This window comes from Onychomys torridus, chromosome 9 (genome assembly GCF_903995425.1).
Source record: "Onychomys torridus chromosome 9, mOncTor1.1, whole genome shotgun sequence".
In the NCBI taxonomy this organism is placed as follows: domain Eukaryota; kingdom Metazoa; phylum Chordata; class Mammalia; order Rodentia; family Cricetidae; genus Onychomys; species Onychomys torridus.
Genome location: NC_050451.1, coordinates 20,894,493 through 20,913,480, shown reverse-complemented (window position 1 = coordinate 20,913,480; position 18,988 = coordinate 20,894,493). Strand labels below are relative to the sequence as shown.

General features: G+C 46.2%; 1 protein-coding gene across 3 annotated transcripts in view; it reads left to right on the top strand.

Annotated features, from left to right (window-relative positions):
- Positions 1 to 18,988, top strand: part of Nek10 (NIMA related kinase 10) — a 189,933-nt gene that overhangs the window by 156,825 nt on the left and 14,120 nt on the right. For all 3 annotated transcript variants that reach the window (XM_036198625.1, XM_036198626.1, XM_036198624.1), the window contains 2 exons: positions 812 to 912; positions 8,237 to 8,347. In XM_036198625.1, the coding sequence (XP_036054518.1) occupies positions 812 to 912; positions 8,237 to 8,347 (212 nt within the window). The remainder of the gene's footprint in view (positions 1 to 811; positions 913 to 8,236; positions 8,348 to 18,988) is intronic.

Here is an 18,988-nt window from a genome sequence, read left to right as displayed (position 1 = left end):
AATGAGAGAAAACTGGTAACTGAGTATTATTACAGAAAACAAGGTATATATAGGGGCAGAGGGATGAGGGGGTGCTATGCTACTGGTGTCTTCCATGTTCTCCGTTGCAGTCTGTGGATGAGAGGAGAGAGGTGCAGCTAACACAGGGAGTGAGGCCATTCCTATATGAGCTTTGGAGTCCTCCAGACTAGATGGCCGTGGTGAGCACTGTGAAGCTGGGGAAGCAGCTCTTGTGCAGATTGACAGCACGAGCCTGAATCTGTGGAGGTGCGGTGGATTTACAGTGAGAACTCAGGGCAAGTTAACCTTGTCCCCTGAGACCCAGAATGAAGTCGACATTAAGGAAGTAGACATTAAGATTTACAACATTTAAGGATTTGAACAGTACTTAATTCTACTGTGAAGTGTTTGCCAATTTGATGTTTGTGTCTAGTAGTTTTGATAACATTAGATTTAAAGTATATTGTAGAGGTATGATAAGTTTATAATTTAAACACAAACAAACAAAAAGCCCTCCTCAGAACTGCATATCTGAGGCACAACTTCCTCCCAATGGCAGTGTCCTGCATTTGCAAACAAAATATCCAAGGGCATTTGGTCTCTCAAATACTATGCAAGGAATATTTTTGTTTTTTGGGTGCTTGAGAAGTGGAGGGAAAGAAGACCTTGTTTCATATTATAAAACACAGAAGCTTTACAGGTCTCATTGGTAAGATGAGATCCTGGTTGCTTTTTTTCCCAGAATTTTCTTCCATTTTCCATGAATACCGCTTTTAAGTGAACTTGCCTGACTGGAATTGTTTGCCCACAGCATCTGCAGGCATTGCTGTATCCCAGCGGAAAGTACGACAGATCAGTGACCCCATCCAGCAGATCCTCATCCAACTGCACAAAGTCATCTATATCACACAGGTCAGTGTCCACAGTGCCTCGCCTCTCATCTCAGCCACAAGGCCAGAGCCAACCCTGTGGAGAAAATACGGCCTTATGGCACTTGCAGTTAGAGTGAACACTTAATTCTTTCCTCCTCTCCAACCGCATGTATGTGCGTGTGGGGACACTTTGGCCTGGCAATAAATGTGTCCTGTTTTCTCCATGGCCTGTACTCTCATTGTGCTTAAACAGACTTCCACAGAAGTGGCTCTTTAGTGTGGGGGTGCAAAGAGGAACAGGACTTGATGGATTTTTCTACAAGCAGCTTTATCATAGGAATGGGGAAATGGGATCTTTCTCCTTTAATCTGCTTGTGAAACCCAGACCCCTGATGCCCATAAAACCCAGGACCATTAAGACTTTGTGAAACTAAGTACTGAATACTCAGTACTGAGAAGCTCAGGGCTGAAGATTAGCTATTGGTTACGGACACACTTCTGTCCGGTGCTGGACAACTGGGTGTTCCTTCACCTAAGGCATGGACCGCTTACTAGCATTATCTTTTTTCTCTTTCTTTTCTTTATTTTTAAGGAAGGATGTGTAGATATTTGGATAAGGAAATAAGTAACTTCCAGTTTGAGATAGCATCATCTGGCGATTCTGTTCATTCTCTCACTCACTTGTCTTACAACTATCAAGTCAGCACCCATCAAGTGCCAAATACTAGTCTAGGCATCGGGTGGTATGGATGTCTTGTAGTTAAACTTGATTTCCAACTAGATAAGCATAGGCATTAGCATGAAAGAAATGTCTGTGGGGGGCTCTTAGCTTGAGTTAACTGAATTTGGAAGAGTTATCTCAGATGTGGCTCTCATGGGCTGGAACCTGGGCTGAATAAAACAGAGAAAGGCAGCTGAGTGTGAGCATGTGTCCAGCTATTCTGCTCCTGCCTCTGAACCTTCCCTGCCTGACAGGCTGTGTGCTCTGGAACTGTAAGCCAAAATAAGTTCTTTGTAAGTCCTCCCTCCCTCCCTCCCTCCCTCCCCCCTCCCCCTTCCCTCTCTCCTTTTCTCCCTCCCTCCCCCTCCCTCCCCCTTCCCTCTCTCCTTTTCTCCCTCCCTCCCCCTCCCTCCCCCTTCCCTCCCTCCTTTTCTCCCTCCCTCCCCCTCCCTCCCCCTTTCCTCTCTCCTTTTCTCCCTCCCCTCCCTCCCTCCCTCCCCTTCCCTCCCTCCCTCCCCCTTCCCTCTCTCCTTTTCTCCCTCCCTCCCACTCCCTCCCTCCTTTTCTCCCTCCCTCCCTCCCCCCTCCCTCCCTCCCCTCCCTCCTTCCCCCTTCCCTCCCTCCTCCCTCCCCCTTCCCTCCCTCCTCCCTCTCCCCTCCCTCCCCCTCCCTCCCTCCTTTTCTCCCTCCCTCCCTCCCTCCCTCCCTCCCCCTCCCTCCCTCCCCCTTCCCTCCCTCCCCCCTCCCTCCCTCCCTCCCCCCTCTCTCCCTCCTTTTTTCCCTCCCTCCCTCCCTCCCCCTTCCCTCTCTCCTTTTCTCCCTCCCTCACCCTTCCCTCCCTCCTCCCTCCCTCCCTCCCTTCCCCCTCCCTCCCCTTTCCCTCCCCCCCCCCTCCCCCCCCCTTCCCTCCCTCCCTCCTTTTCTCCCTCCCTCCCTCCTACCTTCCCCCTCCCCCCTCTCCCCTCCCTCCCTCCCTCCCTCCCTCCCTCCCTCTCATCAAGATCAGTGGCTAACCCATGCCCTGGTTGGCGTGAGGCCTCACAGCCACCATGGGAGCAGTTGGAACCAGTTATGGAAGTCTATTTATACACCCAGGGCTGCAGAAAACCTCTGCAGGCATGTGCACCTCCTGCGCTGCCTCCCAGAAGAAAAACATGCACTCAGACTTCATCTGTCTTCACAGCCTCATCTTGAGAGACAAAACCCAAGATGTTGGTTTCTATAAGCTAGGAATAGTTTAAGACTGTAGGAATCACCACTGATTTATAACCAGTGCCTAGGGTTTCTGAGAAGCCAGCATATTCTTTCCCCAGTAGATGGTCACTTTGATAAATGGCTGCACATTTTCCTGGGGATAGCTCGGAGAAAATGTATGGAGAGTTCCTATTGCAATGTTTCAGGATTATCCAGGGACTCCAGCTTCCCTATTAGCCAGGGGGCTTTGGCTGGGCCGAGTTGACTCAGTTCTGAAAACCTTCACTGAGGCAGTGGCAACTCAGGCCAGAGCTTTGCCTACAAAACCTGGAGCTTCTTTTCTGCTCCTACAACAAACAAAACTATTCAGTAATGCACTCCTTTCTGGGAAGGCCTGACTAGCCACTCCACCAAAGCTTGCTGCAACCAAGGTGCTCCAACAGCACACACTTGCCTTTCAGTGTGGCAGATGCTGTAGCTGGTCACTGGGAATCTAGGTTCACCACTCTACCTGTGTTGTTAGATTCCACTGAACTCTTGCATACTTGAGGGTCACATGGCCAGTTAAGGAGAGCAGCTTCATTTCATGGTTTGCGTGGGTGCAGGGCCCCTGATGCACTTGCCAGTGCTGTCCTGGAAGGAATACCTTCTGGAGGTTTTTATTTGACCTCAGCTGGGGAGGGCGTGCAGCCCACATGTCCACAAATAAGAAATCCAAATCACCCCACCATTCCTACTTCTCAGCACCTCTGAAAATTCTCTCTTCTGTAAACTGCCTCACGTCTCTCAAACAGAAGCTCTCAATCAGGCGATCATCTGCACCAACATCTGCATGAACCAGCCCATTAAATGCAGAATCATGAGTGTGCGTACTTTACACTTAGCTGGATCCAGTGCCATATTTACCTTTCCCGCATAACACCCACAGAATATACTTCCCACACAATTTGAGGTGCCACTATTTTGTACTACAATCTTGTGAGTTTGGGGCATGTAAATCACTTCTTGAGCCTTAGTGTGGATCAATGCCCATGACTGTAAGGAGAGCTGATGGGTTATGGATCTGACCCTCATCCCTGTAGGCCTTGTGAGGAATGTGCATACCTTTTAAGATCTCTGCTCCCAGTGAACTTCTCATCCAATTTTCAAGCAAGGGTAGGTTTGTTTCCTCAGGACAGAGCAACAAGTTGTGCCCACTGACAATAAAAGCTGAAAGTAGCTTGGTTTAAGATTCCTGGCTTCATCAGGGCTCACCAAGATGACCCCATTTCATGTTTTGGGGTCCAGTTCAGTACCTTTAGGGCTAAGGCATTGTATTCAAGAAGATGTCAAATGAGGGAGTAGACACCTCCTCCCTGGGCCAGCGAGATTTGCTGAGGTGCTGTGCTGACAAATGTAAAGCCTGCCCTTGGAGACAGGGCAGACCACCCACCCTGAGGTCCCTGCTGAAGTCTGCTGGGAGTCAGCACTCCAGAGTGGTATTCTGGAAAACACCCTCAATGGGATCACTAGGAGTTGTTGGTAGAAATATCTAAAATGCCACCTATCGATGGCATCACTGAATATGACTGGGAGTATACACCAACCACCTGGGGTCCCAGCATGTACTGACTACTGTCTGCTGCAGAAGCCAAGCAAGAACAGAGGATCCTGGACACAGAAGGACAAGCTCCATCCTCCTCCAGGGTCTCTCAGCAGCTCTTACTTACAGAACCTAGTATCTGGCCAGCTAGCCAGGGAGAAATGCCCTGCTGACTCACAGGACAATCATGACGGACTGACAGGCACTGACCTCCACCTCCCTGGGGACAAGGCAGGAAAAGCCTCTCCCTCTTTTGTACTGTGCATCCTCCAGGTCTCCTGGCCTCCCTCGTATCATTCACCCCCTACTTTGGGCATCCTGTGCTTGGAGATGAGTGCCTGTTTTATCCGTCACTTTTGCCTCACATCTAGTGTTCTTTTCAGTCACACTGTCAACTGCCCTTCTGGACCCAAGATTCTAAAATTGATCATTTTTCTCACTGTTTTCTGATGTCAGCTTGTGTCTTAGGTAATCACAAAGAACTCTTTAACCGATTAAATGGAAGAGTGTGGAGGAATACAAGGAAGTGTCTGAGAGAGAACTGGGTTAGAGAAAAGGAGTGTCACCTTCCAGATCAAACAGTAAACACAGCATATTAAAGAGCATGTCCATTCACGCACTAGCATGAGTGTTTGGGAAAATACTCTTTAGTGGTATAGGAAGCTCTGTAAATAGCTCTTTAGTTCCTCTAACTGGTAATCATTAAGTTGAGAGAAATATCCTTTAAAATGTAATATAATTTCTGTATCTAAATTCCTGTATGGTAAATAAACTCTTTAATGAATGTATACCCCTTCTTTGTTGGATTTCCATGCATTTTAAAGCAAGAATAGAACTCTTATGAATGCGTCATTATCCCTTTAAACTGCTAGTGTGCTGGATGATTTTGTCCTCTTTGGCCAATGGCAGGCATCCATTCCAAGCTGCCAGTCCAGGCATAGCAACTGTGGTTCTTCCAAAGGAGTTCTTAGAATACTGTCAGCTTCTTGTTATTGACACAGCAAGGAAAGACTCCCCTCTGGAACTGTAACATACAGGGCTCAACACAGCCAGTGCCGTTCACAGGGAGGAGAGGCGCACAGCTGAGACACTCAGTTGGTGCATGTGCTGCACAGAGACCAGGCTGTGCAGAGGAAGCTTGTTGTAAATAAGACTGACCTGAGAAAGGGTCACCTGCTGCCTTCTGACCTCCTGAGGACCGTCAGGGGGACTGACAGAAAACCTAGCTTCTGGTTGGTGGGGACCGTTCCCGTCCAGTTTCCATGGAGACATATCTGCCAATGTCATCTAATGGCAACAGTTTTAGAATTCAAGAGGTTAAAGTCCTCCTTCTTACCTCAATTGCACATCTGTTTTCGTCAAGCTGGGTTAGAAGTCTTGAGGCCAGCATGCTAATAAGGCGGTGAGTGGCTTGTCTCAGATGCTGGGGACCAGTGTGTCTGAGCAGATGGTGACTGATGCTCGGATATTAACTTTTAGTTGCTGCATAAAGGCCTGCAGAGTGGAAGGGATGAGACTGGCTTTGGTTCTCTACTATGCTTTAATCACTTTGTTAAATAAATGCTCTGAAGTCATCATGTAACAACTTGAAAAATTACAATGTATCTGCCTCCAGCAGAAGAGATAACAAGTATTGCCCATCATGGGGGTGTTATCAGCAGCCGATATTGTCTCCTGGCTCTCAGTGAGCCATACTGTGTTGTGCAGCAGCAGTAAAGTACAGAACAGTCTGTTCAGTCACTGAGTCCCATGGGTGCTCATGGCTAGGGTGGCAGAGAGTCAACAGAATATGATAGTCACAGCCTGGCTGGATTTCTCATGTCAACTCTGTTTTTAGGGACTCTGAATTCTAAGAGAAGTATTCAATTTTATTTCTTTAAATGGTAATCTTACAATATTTGATTTTAACATTTAGGGAAAAATTGTTAAGCTGTAAAATGTCAAAATAGATTAAAGTACTATTTTGGTCTACTAGTTATCCGTGGAGCCCTACAAATTGCCAGGGCCTTTGCTAATGTATTCCTGGGTAGAGAATCCAGGTTTTTGGAAAGACTCCATATAGATGCAAGTTTAAGGAAACATACAGACTAGATTTTCCCCCTCCTTTTATTACTTTGTATGGTATAGTAAGACCTTTTAGATATGTGTATCGAAGAAAATATCATTTCTAGAGTTGTTTTCTTCATCAGAATGTGGGCTCTTATGGGCTGTGTATGCCTTGGGTGTAATAAAGGACATGAGAATGTTTATAAGCTATGAAGTGTTGTGTGGCAGAGGGGTGCTAGTGGTATTAACTCAGGGGTAAGGCTGATGCAGAAGGCCTACAGCTCAGAAGCAAGGTGTGTGACACATTCTTTCCTCACCTAGAAAAAGAACCTGCTGTGTAAGTTTACTGTGGGGGAAATGCAAGAATGTGAGCATAAGGGAGTGATCCTAGATCAATGTGGGTTTTGATTCTGATTTTATAAAGACTATGTTGTTATACTCACTTAGTTTACAGTTGAGTCCTCATCGTTCAGTGTTACGTTTTAAGTTCTCATGGAAAGCCTGATGGATGGGACACTGTGCTATGGGCTAATGATAAGGCTGAACCCACTTGAAGAAGCCCGCTGGTGATCCTCACCTTCAAAATGTCATTGTAGCAAGCTGCACGTGTAGCCTTTCTTTTGCAGGGACTGAAGCAATAAATTGGGAGGTTGCTGGTTGGATGTAGCTCACCACTGCCCTCTGCTGTTTGGTTTAGGGAGGTGGCACCTTCAGCTATGAAGCAATAGAGAATTATCAAGTCCTGTCTCTCCAGGATGAGCCTTCACCCGCTGGCTGCTCCATCCCGCTCCTTGCTAGGAGACTAATGCTAAGAACTCTCTCCTTCACTTTACATGTTTCCCCTTTAGTCCATGTGAAGGGCAATAATAACTGACGTTGGAGGGTTTTGCATTACCCTACCCTCCTGGTGGCACACATCAGTTTTACTGGCCCCAAGTAATCACATGATATCAAGCCAAACTGGAGAATCCCAGGCAGTGAAGCAGGACTGGGATGTGATCACTACCTCTTCTGGTCAGCATTTGCTTTAGTTTATAAATTTCTGTTTCTTACTAATTGTGAATACTCAGTTCATCTCCCTACAGAGCCGTTTATCCTCAGCTCTTCTTTTGATATCTAGCCATGGTAAAAAAAAGAAAAACAGTTTATCAGCACTTGATAATTCTGATCCTGCTTCTTCTGTGTTACTCTTCTCCCACACTTCATCTCACCCTTGGGCCATGGGAACTCTGATTCTCTGTAAATCCTGCCTGCAAAGCCCTGCAATTCAGTGATTGTTTTAAATCCCCTTCTCTTCCAAGATTCTGCAGCGACTGCCTGTGTATTTATGAAATCCACATCCTCCTAGTCAGGCCATAGTGCATGGTAACCCAGCTGTCTTCCTCCCCAGTAGCACCGTTCCCTAGGATTTGGTTTCCCTCCAGCTGACGAACTCAGGCAAGTTTTTGTGGTTTTTGGTTCAAAGTATCAGATCCTTCTCAGGTGCTTGGCATGGTTCTTGCATGCCGTAGACACCTAAACATGAACAGAATAGATCTTCTTTGTCAAGGCTGTTCTTCACAAAATAAAACATATGTGGGCACAGATGTTACATGAAAGAGTTGTGTCAGTAGGTAACCGTGACAAGATAAATGGAAGCAGAGCCACCCTTACAGAGGATAAGAAGTGTAGTGTATCATTTGCTAGTTCAGATTCTTCCTCAGTCTTGTTGAGTGAGTATTGATGTGCTGCGTCCGTGCTTCCTGTTGTTGTGTCAGTACTTCCTGTGGGGTGTGGTGTGGTGAAGGTGGTTGTCATGATCATCTTGTTGCTTTTTTCCAGCTCCCTCCAGCTCTGCATCATGATCTGAAGAGAAGAGTTATAGAAAGATTCAAGAAATCCCTGTTCAGCCAGCAGAGCAACCCTTGTAACCTGAAATCTGAAATTAAGAAGGTATGTGTTCTACACAGAGGGGTCTGTCCACCGGAAAGCCCTGAGGGTTACAGTTCCCTTCTCTTGACTCCTTGAATTCTCTGCACTATTAAAGAGTGTTGCTTAAAATACCAGATGGGTGCATCCTACCTTTGATCTCTCATCCTTATTTCTGTGGCTATTATTTCAGGTGACTAATACAGCTTGTTCCTTATTCCTACATGTTTTTCTAAAAATAAATGTTGTCTTTAAAAGTATATATATTGTAGCCTGCCTTTGAAGAGTCTGTCACAGTATTTTGAAACAAGGCTCTTCAATGAGCCCCTAAATTGTGCGTTGCCTATCTGAAACGGTCACCTAACCATGCAAGGCCACAATTTTAATTATCTGTGGGTGCATAATGAACTTGTCTAGGTCCTTCCTTCTTCAACATTCTGCTACCTTCTCATCTTTGGGTACAGCAACAGTTTCTGTTCACACATACTGAAGCTAAGTTTTTACACCAAATGGGAAGAAAGTTGCTTACCCCTGGCCACACAAGTAGGAGACAGGAAATCCACTTTGTCCGGGAAGAGATAAAAGCCCTCTATTCTGTCCGTGAAGACCCCGGGCATAGGAAAGTCTAGCTACCTTGATGGCGATAATTTGGTCCATGCCCCCATTTTCCTCTCCCCTCCTCATCCCCTTCTTCTTAAGTGTCCTTATATGTTTAAACCTTGGTTGTGGCCCATGAACTCTTCCACTGCGGTTTCTTTTTTCATTAGTCAGTCTACTTTTAGGTACAAACTCCCTTCCAGGCTCTTTAAACACACACACACACACACACACACACACACACACACACACACACACACACACATTTTTTAAAAGGCAGTGGCCTGTTCCTGCTTTGTTGGCTCATGATGGTGCCTGAGCCATTGATATAGGCACCAAAGAAGTGGCTGCAGGCAGGTAGACAAAGCATGAGCCCATCCCTCAGAGACAAGAGCGCAAGGTGCCCTCCATGTGTCCTTGGTGAACAGTGGAGACAGTGAAGATGAGCAGAGGTGCAGGGGCCTCACATTTACCTGCAGCATCCTAAATACTAAGAAATAGAGTTTTAAATGTCAGAAGCTCATCTCCTACAAAAGATTACTCGATGCTTGGTTTTATATTCTTATTAAAGTGATACTGAGAATAAGCCAATTTGCATACAAATTCATTGTAGCAGAAAGTCTGGTTTTAAGAGATGAAAGCTTCCACCTCAGAAGGATGATCAGAGGTTCATTCACCTCCCACCCAGTGGTTTTGATCTTGTCCCTGGCCTGCAGGCAAGTCCTTGTTGTCTTTCTCATGAGGGGCTCCTGCTGTGTTTCTTCCCTGACAGCAAAGACATTTTCCTTTGTTAAATCACCCTCCTGCCATCCTTGGTTCCCTCTCTGTAGCCTGAGAGCATCTCTGGTCACTATCCTAGTCTGAGCCTAAGGGTGGGATTGTTGAGGGTAGTAGAGGAGTTTGGGGTCTCCAGTGAGAGTGCTCCTGAGCCAGGCTGACAGCACCCTCCCTCAACAAGCCAACAAGGAACCAAATTAGGAGTGAAAAGCAGGTAAAGGAGACTTAATCAATGTGGCCACAGTAGAGAAGAGGGACAGAGGGATCCAGTGACCCTCTGAGAGCCCAAGTGGCCTTCAGGGACCTCTGAGGAAGGGAAGAGATGTGCATCAGTGCCTGGTTGGAAGCTTTCTTTCAGGGTGGTCTGAGAAGTTGTCTGAACCATGGGCTCTCTCTCCAGGAGACAAATTCCCCCCTGGCAGCAAATTTCAGCCTTCCCTTCTCCCAGCATGAGATTCCAGGTGTTCCCCTACCTGATAGACAAAGGTAGGGCTTTGCATCTTTACAATACCCTCATGCTGGCCAAGCTGGTTTCTAGGGCCTGGGGACAGAGTTGTCTTTATTTTCAGCAGGTTTAGGAGGCAGGTCACACTGTCTCTGACTGGTGCCACTGGCTCTTTTCTGATAAACTGGTCAGCTTGTAACACATTCAATGGAGCCCTGTGCCTCAGGGAAGAGGACACTCAGCAGTTAGGGTTCCACTGTAGTCAACAGAGGTGAAGCCTGGCCACACAGTGGAGTGGGCCTGTACCCCACTGATAGGCGGCAGTCAGCTTCTCCACAGAGGCCCTGCTGAGGCTCTCCTGTGCATAGCCAACGTCACCCTCTTCCATGACCAGCTTACTTCTTCACTGTGTTTAAACAGCTCTTATCCACTGTGTGTCTCATGAGTACAGCCAGTCTCTTATTTTTGATTTCCCAGCATCTTGCACATCCCAAACCGTGGTCAATGCTTCATATTAATGAGTGAAAATAGCATATGCTGTGTACTTATGTATTCCATAAGAAAGTCTTCTTTTCTTCAGTTCTTTATTAAACTTTGTGTTGGTATGATCTTCTCTTTTATGTATGTGGAAAGATCTACACCAGAGAAGTTCATGACCCCCATGCGCCTCCCCCACCCCCTTTCTGGTAGTCTTTTTCTTGCAATGATGTTTGTTCAGAAATGGGCATTTCATCCCCTGTGCAGTCAAAGGAAGTCAATTAGACTCTGACTGTCAGACACCCTCACATCTATCCACCCCCAGGTACTTGGCTTTTACCTTCTCCTTTCTTCCAAGACCCAGGGAGCCTGTGCCTACAGTGTGAAAGAGCCATTATGGGATGGCTGCAGCCACGTATCAATGGCACTTATCATTTATCAATGGCCAGTGTGGTATGTGCAGAAGTCCAAAGGTGGAAAAGCCCATTTCTGAGAACTGAGTTCTTTCTCTCCAACTCACCTAAGCAGCTCTTTGATCCAGGCTTTTCCATCTTGGCTGGAATAGTTCAGGGGCACCAAAGCCAAGTGAGTGATAGCACAGTGGCCATGGAACTGGGATGTTTAACACGGGAAAAGAGAGAAGCAAGACAGAAAAGATAAGTTCATGTCACTACTTACACAGCACTGTCAATGAGCATAAATTCATGACAAGTCTTCTCTTTTTAAAAAACATACTCACTAAAATACTCTAGAAACGAATTCATAATTAAGCACAATTCAGTTCATCTCCACATGTTTCTGAGGAGACCCAGCTGATTGGTGCAGAGCAGAGATCTATCTCACAAGCTTGGAATGTGCTCTTTTGAGGTATAGCACACGGCACTGCCAGGACTCCTGACATGTGTCCAAAGGACTGGGAGCCGAGCCGAAGCTGTTCCTAAGAATACAGCCACAGTGTGACAGCAGCATTAAGTTCAGGAGTTAATAATGGTACTAAAGGAAAAAGATCACTCATTGGTTACTCTTGGGACATGCAAAGTAACCCATTCATTGTTTTAACACTTGTTTTTGAAGGGTATTAATCCTTTTCCTTTCTGTTTTAAATTCTGTCTCAGGGTAAACAAATTGCTAATGAAGGGATGTTTCGTATTATAGATGAACTTCAGCTGGCACTTGGGTTTATAGTCCCAGGGAGAGAAGGGATGGAGATGCCATAGAGAGGGGCACCTGACAGTGCATGCCTGATGCAGGACACAGTCCTTTCTGCCAAAAGCTTGCAGCTGCATCTGATCAAGCTTCTAAATGTGAAAGTCAGCAAACTCTAACCCTCAAGCCAATCTGGCCTGCTGCCTACTTGTATAAATAAAGCTTTATTTACATAACCATATGCATTCATTTCCATCTGGCCTGTGGCTACTTTATCATTACAGGCAAAGCTGTAAAGTCAGAAACCCTACTTCCTCCAGGCTGGAAATGTTTACTGCACAACTCCATAGAGCAGTTTGCCAGTCCCCGCTCTGGATCTTGCTGCAAACACAGATAAGGACACATAATAAACAACACAGTTACCAGGGCCTGAGGTCTTGTAACCTACCACTGTTACCAAAACAAATCAGGAGAAAGATTGATGGAGGAGACAGTTTTATAAGAATCCAGGCTTGAGAAAAAATGGGATAGAGATGACATGCCCATTTTTCTCCTGTCTCTCTTTCTTTTTTTCTCTCCCTCCCTCCCTCCCCTCCCTCCCTTCCTTCTTCTTCTTCTTCTCTCAGCTGTTCCATCCTGACTAATTGCAGTTCCCCTCCCTGCACACTTCTCAGCCCCACCATTTCCCTCTTTCCCAGATCCTCTGGTTCCCAGGAATATCAACCGAACAGGGCATAATAAATTACAATGAGACTGGGCACAAACCTCATATCAGGGCCGGACAAGGCAACCCAGTAGGAGGAAAAGGGTCCAAAGTACAGGAAAAGAGTCAGAGACAACTCCACTCCCACTGTGAGGAGTCTCACAAGAACAAACTACACCACGGTAACACATATGCAGAGACCCGTGATTGTCACTTCAGTCCCCGTGAGCCCCTATAAGCCCTGATTAGTTGATTCTGTGGGCCATTGTGTCCTTGACCCTCTGCCTCCCTGGGGAGGACAAATAGAATAGATTTCCCATTTTTCAAAGGGATGAGGCTCAGGGGTGGTACAGGACAGTAGGTGGAACATTTCTATGCTTACAGCTCTTCGTTCTCCCATGAATGTTCCTTTAAGGGCTGAGCTTCGTTTCACTTTTCTTAGAAAAGTGTATGTGTGCGTTTTCAGAACTGATCATTTGGTATTGGATAGCCAATCATGTTCTCTTCCCCAGGGAAGACTGTTTCCCTTCCTCCCAGCGTTTCTCAGCTGCCTGTAGTTCTTTGTCCAGGGTTGACGCCTCCTGAGCTTTTCCCTTTTCATGTTAGCATGTTTGTTGGTGCCATCCTTGTTCAGCTCATGTCTAGCCAGCCATGATGGTTAGACTTCATGACACTGTTGTGCCCACGTTGCAAGACCCCCAAGCAAGACCACCACAGAGCCAATATCCAACGCAAGTACACAGAGGTTTTTAATAACAAAGCAAGCCCGGGGCTTGGTCTGTATTCCTGAGCACTCTCTTTAAGGGGTTTTATTGGAAAGGTTTACATGCAGAGAGTTACAATCTTGGGATTGGATGTGGGGGGGGGGGGGTTGGGTGGGGTGGTTGGGGTGGTGCTAGGGTTTAGGTAGTTCTTTGAAGTTATTGGCTGAAGTATAAGCATGAGGTTACTGATGGCTAACAGGATTCAGGGTATCTACAGAGACATAATTTTTTCACTCCCTATGTCCTACTTTTGCTGAACCCAGGATATATATATATATACACACATATTCAGATTTATTGTTTCAGTCCTATTTTCCCATAAGTTCAATTTCTGGTCAGTTGAGTCCATTACTCCCCATATCCTGTGTTACCAAATCCAGGATATATAGATTTATTGTTTTAGCCTTATCTTCCCATGAGTTCAACTTTTGGTCAGTTCTAAAACTGCTGGTCAGCAAATACCTTTAGAGGAGGCAGAGCATCTCTCTAGATGGCTACTGATTTTTCCCTTTCAACACTTCTGCAAGACACAGTCTCACAGCTGCTTCCTGATCCTCTGCCTCTTAAGATCTTTCTGCTCCTTCTTCTGTCCCCTGACCTGCAGGAGCTATAGACGTACAAACTGGGAATGGATGGGCTCTGCAGCCACGGATTTGATTGGTTGTGGCTTTCTGTGATGGATTGCCAAGAGAAGTTCCCTTCTGAGGAGGGAAGAATGTGCTTATCTGTGGACATAGGACAGGCATTTAGAATGTAGTTAGGGATTATTCTGGTTTATTAATGTGGCAGTTGTAGGTTCTTCACTAAGATCCACAAATTCTCCAGTCATAGGTAGTTGGCTAGGTTTCCAGCATCAGGCATGGATCCCTCTTGTTCAGCAGGTCTTAAGTTCAATTAGAGAGCCATTGGTCACCACCAAGGTATGAGTACCACTACTATATCCTTAGAGTTATTGTGCCAAACTGGTTGTTGATGTGGTTCATAGCCATCATAGCTGAGTAGGATTGTTGCTTCTCTTCTTGGGAAGCTTGCATGGATCCTCCTGGGTCCATGAAAGCCAGTTCTCTGGGAGGAGGCATTCAGGTCAGATCCAGCTCAGATCCTCTAGGTCCTGTTTCTGAAGTACATTGAGTCTTTAGCAATGGGAACTTACCTCCCACCTCCAGGAGTGGGGGGCAACTGAAGTCAATAGCAATGGCCTATAATGTTTTGGGTGTCTCTTGCATAACCCTGACCAAAATTTCAAAACAGGGCTTCTCATTCTTGGTGTTGGTTTTTTTGTTAGATGGTTTATGGCTCTTGGGTGAGCATTGTCAGCCCAGATGGAAAATTTTCATTTATGATTGATTCCTTATAACTTTTATTCCTTTTTGCTTTGTTTTGTTTCTTTTTCCAGAGCTGAGGACCGAACCCAGGGCCTTGCGCTTGCTAGGCAAGCACTCTACCACCAAGCTAAATCCCCAACCCCTCTTAATGACTTTTTAATATGTCCTTACTGTTATTTTACCCTCCACCCTTCTTCTTCTGTATTTAGATCTCTTCCTCTCCATACTTAGAACTCCACTATTCTGATTTCCCCCTTCAGATCACTTGTACCCCGCTATTCTCTATGGCTATCCAGCCTGACAATGGTCTCTTTTAATTTGTCTGGATTTGCAGGCACTCTGGGTTTAAGGACTCACATCTGAAGATTTGGAGCTAGGAGATCAAATGAAAGAACAAGTGATATTTGTTTTTCTGGGTCTAAGTTACCTCACTCAATATGATCTTTTCTAGTTCCACATGATTTTAATAATAGTTCAATAAAACAAATACATATTTTTAGGAACCATGGTGAAATATTATAAATATAAGATATATTGTACAGAATTTGTTATCTGATTCCTGAAGGAAGTACATATGTAGGAAGGGAAATAGAAGAGAGATAAATATTGGCTATGTGAAGGTAGAGTGATCAGCTCACAGAGTTCAGTGTCTTATCTCTACTTTTATAAATACTTGAAGATTTGTTAGTGGACATGTATGTACATCTGCATTTTTGTATGGGTGCAGATGTGTATGGGGTGATAGGAGAAAAAGTGGGGGTACGTGAGAGTGACAGAGGCTTTCTTACCTCAGGTGAGCATAACACTGAGTGTGAGGGTCCCAGACAAACAATAGCCACTGAAGCCATCTTGGATCAGTAGCTTCTGGGTCCTTTGCCTTGGGAACTCCAAGAAAGAATATGATAGACAAAGGCTGGGTGAGTGTCCTGCTTGGTTTGGTTTTGTCAATTTGACTCAGTTAGAGTTCTCTGAGAAGAGGAAGCCACAGTTGAGAAAATGTGTCCATAAGATTGACCTGTAGGCAAGCCTGTGGGGCATTTATTAATTAGTGACTGATGTGGAGATCCCAGCCCATTATGGGTAGTTCCACTCTGGACAGGTGGTTCTAGGTGCATAAGGAAGCAGGCTGAATAAGCCACAAGGAGCCAGTCAGTAAGCAGCATCCTCCATGGCTTCTGCTTCAGTTCCTGCCTCCAGGTTCCTGCCGTGAGCTCCTGCCCTGACGTCCTTGGAAGATGGGCTGTGTGAAACTGTGAGCTGAAATAAACCCTGTCCTCCCCAAGTGGCTTTCGGTCATGGTGTTGACCACAGAAACCCTGACTGAGACAATAAGTTTTAGAAAGGGACTTATTATAAGAGAGCACCCATAGCAAGAGCATGTCACAATGGAAAGAGTTGATTTGCACTGCTAGTTTAGGGACTTTTTATGATTTATGGAAGAAACGGGATTGAGTCATGACGAGATCTGGTCAGTCCAGCTGGCCTCCCTATGAGGTGTCCAGGTGTGCATACTTAGTTTGGTTACATGCTTATGTTTAGCTTCCAGGGAGCTGTGCAAAAGAAGAAAGAACAAGAATCTGAACCAGGAGTTCCTAAACACTCCTGGCATCTCTGGCTTCTGGCTAGGACAGAACAAAGGACACTTCTAGCTTCTGGCTAAGGGCAGTTGACATCCTTATCCCCAAATTGCCTGACCAGTTGCTACCTCCTCTTCTCATCATTTCTCCCTCTAAAGAGGTATCCCTAGCTGCTGTTAGGGAATTGGGATGATTGGTCTTGTTTCTTCAAGCTGAATGGGGCCATCAGGTGTGGTAGCCGGGGTTCCCCTCCAATGGGCCTACCTAAAGGGACCTTAAAAATGCATGCATAGTTGCAATTGCAAACCAGCCTGGTGAAGTGAGGAAAGGAAGCATTTCCCTGGCCTCCAGCTAAAGACCTGAGGGAGAGAGCAAAGGCAAGAGAGGCGCTCAAGAGTGAGGAGATTGGAGTCCTGTGAACAGAACAGAATTTGATCCCCTGGCCCCAGGAGCAGGCATGCATTTATAAAGAAGCTGAGGACAGAATGCCAGCACCGGGAAGACACCTGTGGCCCCTCTTTCTCACCCCTCGGTGCCTACTCTTTTGGAAGCTGCCACTGGGGCAAGAGCCGTGGAAGACACAGGAGAGTGGACACATGTGCTTAGTGTGGGTCAGCACTGCTACTTTGGAAGCACATGGAGGAATTGGGAAGGAGACAGCATTCTGCAGCCCCACCTGAGGGTGGCATCCGGTAAGGCCCTCCATGTAGGCAGGATTCCAGGTCCCTTAAAAACCAAGTTGATAAAAAACAGTTTGTAATCTAGAGAATATAGAGGCACATAAAATAAAACTATCTTAAAGAACTCAAAAGGTGATGGCATCAAAATGTCCCTTTTCCTCAGCTTGTCACTGAACCTGACAGCAAGAGTGAGGGCACCTGGAGCATGATGAGTCTAGCTAGCAGTGGCCTTCCCTGTGGTGGCCACTTGCTGGCCTGTGTAAGCAGGAGCTGCTTAGGGTTGCTGGCATCCTGTGCATCTCCCAGACTTGGCATTGGGTGTCCAGGAATCTGTGTGGTTCTCCAAGGCTCAGCTGTTTCAAAGTGCCTGTATTGTTATCCTGGCAGCTCTGCCTCTTTTTACCCAGGCATGAGTCCAGCTAATGTCCTATAGAGCAGGTATCACATTCAGGGGCACTCTTGGCTTCTAGCCATGGGCCACTATATGCCATGGAAAGAAAAGAAGAAAAATGTTTAATCTGATTTCCCCAGGCATGATCAATACTTCTGGAAAAAAATCATTCCCTAGCTCACATGAAGAAGGATGAATGAACACTGGTTAGTGGCAGGAAAGTTAAAGCTGGGGTCCTCAGGCAGCTTTGTCTCCAGCCTAAGCTCAGCTCACTTCCTCTGGTACCCAGCCTGGGATCGAAGAGATGGTGGGAAGGAAGTATGCTTCCTCCACCTGACTAACGTAAGGTCCTAGGAAAAGTGAAGGGCGGTGTTAAAAAGAGAGAGGGAGACAGGAACTAACACAGCCTGTAGATGAGGTAATGGCGAAACAGGAGAGGGGGTAAGATGTCACGGTTCTCATGCCAGTAGACTGGGAATTTGTGTGACATCCCACGCTCATCCCATGCTCATCATGTGTGGGATGTCACACTGATTCCCAGTCTGTTCACCAATGTGACACAGGGGAAACCAGTGGTGGCAGCTGGTGGGGTGTCCTTGGGGGCCACAGAGGCATTCTCACCTCGGGTGAGCATAACTCAGGGCCTGAGGGCCCTGACATTCAAAAGCCACCAGTGAGCTTGTCTTGTGAGCTTAAAACGTGAATTTCACAGACGAGGGGAAAGTGAGTTTTAGAAGGTTTTTACCATAGGCCAAAGAGGAAGGAAGCAAGCAGAACAGCTTCCAAGAAAGGAACTGACTCTGAGGGTCGCTGTGTTTGTGAGTTAATAAACCTTTTCTGGGTGGAGGCCGGGCATGAGCTGAGAGTTCTGCTGACCTACCATGAAGCATCTGTGTCTGTGCCTCTGCATCCCAGGTCTCTGGACTAATGTTTTGGATACACCCTCATGTATAGAAGAAGTGAGACTAGAACCCTCCAAAGAAAGCAAGTGATTTCATCCTACCAGGAACAAGCGTGAGTTCATATAAGAGCGCAGTATTACAAACCCTAAGCAGAAAAGGAGAAAGATGAGGAGCCAACCCAGAAACGAGAGCCCCAAACATGCAGCATTTCTAGTCTCCAGCTAGTACAGACCAAGGGCATTGCTAGCTTTTTGCTAAAAACAATAGTCCAAGTCCCTGTCCCTAAACTTCTGACCAGTTTCTACCTTCTGTGTGTGTGTGCATTGGTAATGTGTGCATGTGCATGTAAAGGCCAGAGGCTAACCTTGGGTGCCATTCCTCACCATGGTTTTGTTTTGATTTTAGACAGGGTCTTTCACTGACCAAATTAAGTTAGACTGGCTAGCAAGGGCCTGATAGTCTTTCCCTCTCCAGCACTAGATTTGCAAGCATGTAGAGCCACATGGCTTTTAACATAGGTGCTAAGGGTCAAACTCAGGTCCTCTTGCTTGCACATCACTTACTGTCTAAGCCATTTCCCCAACCCCTTTAAAGTGGTTATTTGTTTGTGGTTGTTTATAATCAAGAGTCATTTTCTTTGTTTGTTTCTGATACTGTCTCAGGCTTTTCCCAGACAAGGTCTGGCCATTGACATTTGAAAGCAGCTCTCTCTCCAGACTAAGCTGCTACTCAGAAGTGGACAAGCTTATGTCCTATAAAAGGGCTGGGGTGAAAGGGGCCGATCCTCTATGACAAGAGTTGACTGTTCTTGATTGCACATAGACACGGTACCATGTGATTCTAACTTACCACCATGGCTTCTCAAGATCCTCACATTACAA